The 8,456-nt window shown below is 45.8% G+C and overlaps 1 protein-coding gene across 1 annotated transcript; it reads right to left on the reverse strand.

Annotated features, from left to right (window-relative positions):
* Positions 1–42: 42 nt before the first annotated feature.
* Positions 43–6,765, reverse strand: dbt (dihydrolipoamide branched chain transacylase E2). Its single transcript, XM_004557025.6, has 11 exons — positions 6,614–6,765; positions 5,506–5,635; positions 5,214–5,289; positions 4,378–4,559; positions 4,174–4,301; positions 3,837–4,089; positions 3,575–3,741; positions 3,413–3,490; positions 3,136–3,327; positions 2,974–3,045; positions 43–2,319 (listed from the first exon to the last, which is right to left on the reverse strand). The coding sequence occupies exons 1-11, from the start codon at positions 6,659–6,661 to the stop codon at positions 2,152–2,154; spliced, it is 1,494 nt and encodes a 497-aa protein (XP_004557082.2). The 5' UTR covers positions 6,662–6,765; the 3' UTR covers positions 43–2,151.
* Positions 6,766–8,456: the final 1,691 nt, after the last annotated feature.

Raw genomic sequence — 8,456 nt, forward strand, 5'->3', positions numbered from 1 at the left:
GGCTCACACACACACACACACACACACACACAGCGAGTCGTGTTCAGCTGTATTCAGAGGTTTTATTGAGTTTCACACATTTTGAATCCGACCCACTCCCAAACATACAAAACACTTTTTACACGTTTACATTTCATCTGTCGCTAAAACCGACGACGCTAACAAAAAGAAGACGACGTGACACCAACATAACCCGACACCGTGCTCTTTACCCAGCAGCCACCAGGACAGCGAGGAAGTCCAGGAGGACCGACCAACAGCTCTGCAGCGCTACATCATGGCTCCATCACCTCAGATATAGTTATCAGGTTATAGCTGAGGTTTAATTGAAACCAGCTTCCTGCTCTGATGTCCAGAGTCAGCGCGCTTCTGCCCAAGACACATAATGAAGGTCCGGACTGGCGTTACCGAGAGAATTTAACCTAATTCAGCTTTATAAACCTGATATAACAAAAGAAATTCTTACTATTTTTGAAAGCACAAAGAAATTCCCGAAATAAAAGATCCAGTGCAGTGTGAAGCTGTGCAGGAGGAGGGGAAAGAAAATCCCACATAACACCATTTACATTTAAAACGAACCATAATCCTTAATTTCAACTCTAATCTCAGATTATTTGCCGTGTCCATGCTCCAGATGCTGAGAAGATGGAGTTTAACAGCTGGCAGACTCAGTGCGGTCTGCAGTAACAGTCACTAATAAATACGACGAGCAAAAATAACGGAGTCAGGTCAACAGGAAGAGCTCCACAGCAGCAGCTTCAGAGGGTTAATGGTGTCACACCAAGGACACAAACCCCCCTCCACACTGACGATAACTGTCATTCCCACTGGTGCGCTGGCATGATACCAACAGTTTCCTGCATTGGTCACAATACAAACGTGGTCAAGGCTCATGAGCGGGACTGTGAGGAGGATTTTATAATCAAACAGAACCAGATTGACAAAATGAACTAAAAACACCAAGGCTCTACTCACAAACCGCCGCGATGATGTGAGCACACCACGGATTGCTCAGCAGCAGAGAAAACTGCCATCACCATCCGACCGACAATGAGTTTGCCTGACTGATCCAACTGACACGAGCACGATCCGATCCAGCAACGTTTGCTTCGATCACGCTTGGTCACATGACTTCACAGTACATGAATATGTGGAGTTTAATGCTCAGGATTTTAGAGTTTCAGGGCAGCTACAAACCATCGAGTCACCTCCTCCGAGGGTAAGCGTACGTGCGGATGCAGTCTGCAGGTTTAACCTGAACCCGGTGGGTCGGGCTTCGTGTGGGCAAGATGGAACAGCCTGTGTTAAAACTGGGCCTCGGCGGAGGAAATTCAGACAGAGTGAAAATGAATATTATTATTTAACAGTGACAGGACATCAGGTGTCTGCAGGTGAGATTCTGTGGATGACATCACGATCACATGAGTTTATTTAAATCTGCTCTCAACTCTGAGTGAAACCTTCTGACACGCTCACTGTGCAGCTACAGGTGTTTCCCCTCATCTTCCAGCTCATCTCAGACTTGAGCATCTCACCTGGACACCTGACAACAACTGCTCTGCAGCATCTGACTGTATATAAAAGATGGACAGAGAATTTAAACCTGCATTCTCTCCGCTGTTTTTTCTCTGCTAATTTTAGCATCACACCACAGCTTCTGTATCACATGGTATAAGGCTCTGCTCTTGTCATTTGTTGAGCATTTGTTAAAAACCCAATTTAAGGTGTCACCAACTGCTGGGTGATAGCATGGTAGCCATCTTTTATATACAGTCTGTGATTTTAATGCATTAAAACGCAGTAGCCTGCATTAATTTAAAAAAAGGCAAATTATCTTGATTTATTTCCTGAGGCTCCAGGGCAGGAACAGGAACTCAACAGGAACTCACTTCCTGTTTCTGGTCATTTCCACCAGACTGGACCTGCAGAACCCACAATCATGACCCCAGTTCACACTGTGTATGCCCTCTGATAGGCTGACCCCTTCTCCTCTCCTCACAGTGCCTTGCTTAAAGGCAACAAGGAAATGACAGTTGGCATTAAGGCCTCAGACAGAAACAGGAAGTGAAGGCAGGGAGAGGAGAAGGAGGCGGAGCAGCGAGGTCTGTTAGCGTGGTGTCCCGCCCTCCCCGGGACTGATTGGGAAACTGTTTATTTGAGGTCCAGCACCATGCTGGCCGGGTTCTCTAGGTACTCCCTCCACAGGTTGGAGAAGCGACACATGGTGGCGCCGTCGATAATGCGGTGATCCGCTGACCAGCTGACCTTCATGATGTGAGCTGGGACCACCTGACCAGCAGTGTCGAACCTCGGCAGCACCTGGACAGACAGACAGGAAGTCAGCAAGTGTTAAAAAACAAACAGCTGCTCTGTAATGCCACATCCTCAGCAGCAGGTAACAGCGTAGCTGAATGGATAAACTCCTGAATTATGGTCCATGCACCATCTCCTGCGGTTTCACAGAAGAAAGAAGAACATCAGGTGGGTATCTGAGCATGCTCAGAGCCTGCCAGCTGATTGAACAGTCACCTGATAGTCAGACGGTCCGGTTTAACTTCCTGTTGTGATTCACGAAGAAACCACAAGCACACCTTAGTAAGTTTTCCTTCCTCTGAACAAAATAACAGTTTATTTTTCAGAGTGAGGAACAAAACCCTCCTCCGAAAGCCAGAGAACATCATTCTCCTGAAGACACTGATTTAAATAATTTATAAAATATTTATAAATATTTATATGAATTTATAAAATAAATTCATATTTAATATTTTACAAACCAGGTCAAATGTTTTATATTCTTGAAGATATTGAAATAGAACAGGTAATCAGAGTCAAGGTGAGGTACACTTTAGACCATCTTCTTGTTCTTTATTGCGATCCTTGATATCTTGTGCTATTCACCCTTTTTCCTCTCATAGTAAACTAAAACACACCTGAGTCTGTCTGTGCTGTGTGTTCGGTCTGACCACGGCTCACCTGGATCTTTCCTAGCGCGCCGATGGCGACCTCGGGTGGGAGGATCACGGGCTTGGCGTACGTGCCTCCGATCTGGTTAGAACACAGCAAGCAGAGTGAGGTCAGTGCAGCTTCTCTCAGCACTGTTGTGATATTTTGTGTCGCTGTTGTTTTCAGACTCACAGATCCAATGTTGGACAGCGTGAAAGTGCCCCCCATCAGGTCGGCAGTGCCCAGCTGACCCGATGCTCCGAGTACCTGCAGGCGGTTCAACTCAAGGGCAATCTCTAACACGCTGAGCAGCTGGACATTCTTCACGTTGGGAACCAGCAGACCCTGACTTGTGTCCATTGCCAGGCCGATGTTGTGGGACGCCTGAATCACATGAAACACTACCATCAGCACTAATGACGCCACTGAGCAGCCAGGGAAACAAAGCCAGCTCAGAGCGTGCTCTTACCTTGTAGGTGATGTTCTGGCAGTCCTCATCCACCGAGGCATTGAGGATCGGGAAGTGGTGGAGACCGAGGGAGGCAGCCTGAGCCAATGAGAGCACAGCATTAACTTCAATACCAAACATGGGATCGATCGGCAGCTCGTGCATGGCGCCTTAACCCCCAACCTTGATGAAGAAGGGCATGTAGCTCAGTCTGACACCACGACTCTCGGCGAGAGGTTTCAGCTCTGACCTCAAAGCCACCAGGCGACTCAGATCAACCTCGTCACAGTAACCGAAGTGAGGAATCTTCAGCGCCACAGTCATCGTCTTCACCATCGCTTTCTGGAAACCTGAAGAGCCAATCAGAATGTTTACAGAGAAAAGAGATGACATGCAAGGCTCGCAGTGAACAGCGCAACACTTGGGTGTGACAGCAATCTCTGACCTTTGAGGGGCTCCGTCACGTCCTTGCCAGTGAAGACAGGTTTAGGAGTAGCGGGTGGAGGTTTCACAGCCGCCTTAGTGCTCACAGGCTTGGCAGCAGCAGGAGCAGCAGCAGGGGCCGGGGGCGGAGTCTGGATCTCCTGGAAAGGTGTTGGAGGTAAGATGGCTCCTGTTTGCTTCGCCAGGAAGTTCAGGATGTCCTCCTTCAGGATCCGACCATCTTTGCCAGTCCCCACCACCTCACTGAGCTTTATCTGAGGGCAAAGCGACACCTCAACTGGGAACACAGTGGGACAGACTGGGACAACCCGATGGGGACAAATAGGAATCACACTTACATTGTTCTCGATGGCGAGGCGTCTAACTGCAGGCGTGGCCTGCGTCTTGTGACCTTTGATCTCCTGGTGGGTGTGTTCTTCTTGAGCCATGGCGGGCGTCTCTACCACATCCTCCTCCTGGATCACCTCTGAAGGGTAACAGCAGTGAGACTTTCAGCCGTGAACTTGGACGGGCAGACGAGCGAAGATCTGCTGATATCTCACCTGAGCCAGACTCTGTTTCGATATCCACCAGCGGTTTTCCCACAAAGGCCGTGGCATCTACATCGTAGTAGAGCTTTTTGATGACCCCATCATAGCGGCTGGTAATGGTGACCGATGCCTTGTCGCTCTGAACCTCACAGATGCTGTCAAACTGAGAAACTTTGTCTCCTTCCTTTACGTACCTGCCAGAGGAATCCAGTTTTATTTATGCACTTTTAAATCACACGAACTGAATATGCACAAGGACATATCTTGGTCAAAAATGACTCGAAGGTTCCTCACAGTGTTATTGGAGGCCATATTTCTAAGATTTTCTGTCCCAAGTACAATAACCTCAGTTTTATCTGAATTCAGAAAATTAGAGGTCATCCAGGGCTTTAGGTCTTCCTGACATTCCTGCAGTTTAACTAATTGGTGTGTGTTATCTGGCCTAATGGATAGATAAAGTTGTCAGTGTGTCATCTGCATAGCAGTGAAAATGGATGCTATGCCTTCTGATGATACTACCTAAGGGAAGCATGTATAATGTAAACAGAACTGGTCCTAACACTGAACCCTGTTGAACTCCATATTTAACTTTAGTGTGTGAAGAGGACTCTCTATTTACATGAACAAACTGGAGTGTAACGAGTTAACAAGCTATACTTCATCACAGGTTACAAGTTACAAGTAGTACATCCTAATCGCTTCATATGTTCACCTGTTTGTTCTTTTACAAACTCTGGGGTTTCAGGTTTGCTTCATTTTAAAAACAAAATAATACCAAAATTTTGTCATGACAATAAAAACGGGTGCTTGAGCTGTTGGACTCTTATTTTTTGGGGGGGTTCACGTACCACTCCTTGACGGTCACCTCCATGATTCCCTCACCGATGTCAGACAGTTTGAACTGCACGATAGGTCCTTGATTCACTGCCGAACAAAACAAAACAGTGACATTATCAGAGAGGGACAAAACAATCTGCTGATGGAGGTCAGCGTACACCACCATGAGCGATCTGCCTCAATTCTCCCAGAGTCCATCACACAGCTGAAAACCCAGAACAGTTCACCATGATACAGATCTCCATGGCAATAGTAGAGAGATCAGAAGAGGCCAGGACTCAGGTGCTGCCGGTCTGGACTTACCCACAGCGACATGCAGCCTTCTGCAGCTGAACACCTGGAGCTTCCTGTCACACCTGAAGGTTATTGGCTGCAGAGTCCTGTCACATCTGAAGCTCTGCAGCTGGAAAGATCTGCGGCTCTGCTGACTCAGCTGATGGGAAAAGAGCAGATAACAGAGGTCACCTGGACCAGCCAACACACAGGTGCTTCAAAGCCACGCCCCCTGATATTCAGGGCCTGATGGTACTTCCTTCAGGTCCTAAATGTCAGACCAGCACCAGCACTCTGAAACTCAAACATGAAACTCCTTCAGGTTCTAATAAAGATGCATACAGGTGTTATTTTAAACAAGGTGGCGATGTAACCCTAACAGAGAAAAAATGCCAGGCAATAAACAAAACAACATGCCTCTGACACCGTGGCACCAGATCTATGTTTCCTCATCTGCATGAAAATGAGTAAACAGAGTGAGTTTACACTGATTTAGTCACTGAAAATAATGCTGAGCTTGACTTTGACACTTTCAGGAAGTGGGGGATGATGGGAAATGGCCTACAGGCTGTCACCTGCCGACAGAAACCCTGCTCAGGTGTTTTCTTATTACAGGCTTCCTCTGAATTTCTCGAAGCTGACTCACTCCCATGTCACTTCTCACTAAATAAGACAGGAAATTCGCTTTGAAAGTTATCCCCATCACTGGAGGACCACCTGTCAACCACGTCGTTTCCGTCGTTTGAAACCACATCTGCTCCTGACGTCTGGAACAAACACCTGTCCTGGTGGCAGCAGGTGAAGCAAGTTTCACCTGCAGGACAAACCCTGAAAATTACTGAGCTCAGATCTGAGTCAGAACCCGTACACAGCCGGTTCTGGTTCTGACCCATACCCTGACCCGGAAACAGCTCCTAACCGTCAGGAAGCAGTCGCAGTTGTTAGATGTTAGCCACAGCATGCTAGCTCAGAGGCTGTCTCATTCCATTAGGGTTAGCATCAGCTAGCCCATTGGCTAGCTATGCTAATGCACTGAGCTTGGTGACGTTGCGCACGCATGTCCGTTAGCATTAGCCGCAGGTCAGCATTAAGCGCTTACAGAGCCTTTGAGGAGAACACGAAGCTTGTATTTGCTCACCAGCAGCCGCCTGAACGCGCCGAGAGAGCCTCTGGTCATCGCTGCCATCTCTGTGCTCCGCCGCACGCCCCTCTCTGCAGCCAATCAGTGCGCAGCGCCGGCTCTCTTCTTCTGCTGCTTCCAGCAGGGCTCTCAGACGTCACACAGGTGTGATGGCGCCATGATCAGGAGAGCTAATGAACAACAAATTAATTTATCAATCCTTTTCTGGTTTTTACAGCCTTAGACGTTCCACAGTTTTTATCCATTATTAATAATAAAATGATTTGTTATTTATTTAAAGACGGGTCAGCATCATGACATCGGCAAGCTGCCGTTTGTGCACCTGTCCAGATAAGGTAAGATAAGATAAGACTTTATTGATCCTGCGGCGGGGAAATTTGTGCATTACCACAGCTCAGGTACAGATAGTAGAAGAATACAAAGAGTATACCAGAATATAAAGACAAGAAATACAAAATAAATAAGATAATACAATATATACAATGGTAGATTGTACACGCACACTCAGAATGTGTTCTTGATAGGAGTTGTAGAAATATGCAAGAAATAAATTAAAAACTATTTTACTACTACTACTATTACTATGGCAGAGAAATCAGACAAACACTGGCTTAAAAGTACTTTAGTGATGTTAAGCCTTTTAAAAGAATTTTGTAAACAACACAGTATTACAACAGGTTTTAACAGAACTTCAAGTATAAAATTTTGCCCCAAAGTAGCAAAAAAATAGAATAAAAATAAAATTGTGCACAAGTAAAAGAATTAGTCCTTTTAAGTCCAAATGGTACCAGTGGGGCCCATGACAAACAGGTGTATTGCATTAGAGTCCATCCAATGAGGAGTGTGTGTGTGTGATTGTCTGTCCTACCGTACTACTTGTACAGTAGAGGATTGTAGTCCATCAATGTGCAAATGAGTGTGCGTGTATATGTATATCGTCTCCTAGGATCTTGGGTTGGCTCGCCATCCAGTGAACACTGGAACACTCTGGGTTCTGGAATCGCTGACCTGGTCTTTGGATTCGTCCCATACAAAAACCTGACCGCTGTCAAGTGGATGGTCAGCGTCTACGTGAAGCCACATCTCAGTAAACCTTCCGGTTTCGCTCTGCCCTCGATAACAAAGTTTTAGTCTGCCTGCTCAACTCTCAGCTTTCCATCAGCAGGTCCTTCTCTACTGGAAATTAATCTATAAATATAACTTTACTCCTCACAATACCCCTATATGGAACAACAGGTATATCCGTCTGTGTAGGAAATCTGCGTACATGGATGAATGGAGATCTAAAGGGATTTGGGCTGTAGCTCATTTTATGGACAAGAATGGGGTCTTATTAAAACATGAGACGTTTTGTGAGAAATTTGATGTAAGATGTACTGCTAAGAGATATAAATCCCTAATAAAAGCCATCCCAGTCCCTTTGAGATCAATGATAAATGAAGATATTGTGCACTCTAAAATTTCTCCTGGACTGAGACAGCTCTGCATAGCCGGAGTTGAATTTGGTGACAGCAGGTTTACAAACAAGGTGATCAGGAATATTTTGATAAATGAAATTTGCCCTAATCCGGTTAAAAGAAATTATATTCTTAAAGAATTTGAGACCATGGAGGTTAAGGCGATAAGAAGAAAGTATATCTCACTTCCTCTTTCCCCTAAAGTAAAAGAGGTTAACTTTAAAATCATAAATGAGGTTTATCCAACCAATGAATTCTTAAGACGGAAATTTAACTTAGATGTGAACGCCTGCACATTTTGTGAAAATGATATTGAAAGTCTAGATCACTTGTGAATCAGTGCACTCCTTCTGGATTGACATGTGGAGCTGGCTACAGTCCAG

This window comes from Maylandia zebra, linkage group LG23, assembly GCF_041146795.1.
Source record: "Maylandia zebra isolate NMK-2024a linkage group LG23, Mzebra_GT3a, whole genome shotgun sequence".
NCBI lineage: Eukaryota > Metazoa > Chordata > Actinopteri > Cichliformes > Cichlidae > Maylandia > Maylandia zebra.

Excerpts from the sequence above, each read along its gene's own strand:
- dbt (XM_004557025.6), bottom strand. The coding sequence starts at position 6,661 with ATGGCAGCGATGACCAGAGGCTCTCTCGGCGCGTTCAGGCGGCTGCTG. Across the intron at positions 3,328-3,412 it reads GCCAGAACATCACCTACAAG|GCGTCCCACAACATCGGCCT; the intron begins GTAAGAGCACGC and ends CATGTGATTCAG. Across the intron at positions 2,320-2,973 it reads GCGCGCTAGGAAAGATCCAG|GTGCTGCCGAGGTTCGACAC; the intron begins GTGAGCCGTGGT and ends CTGTCTGTCCAG.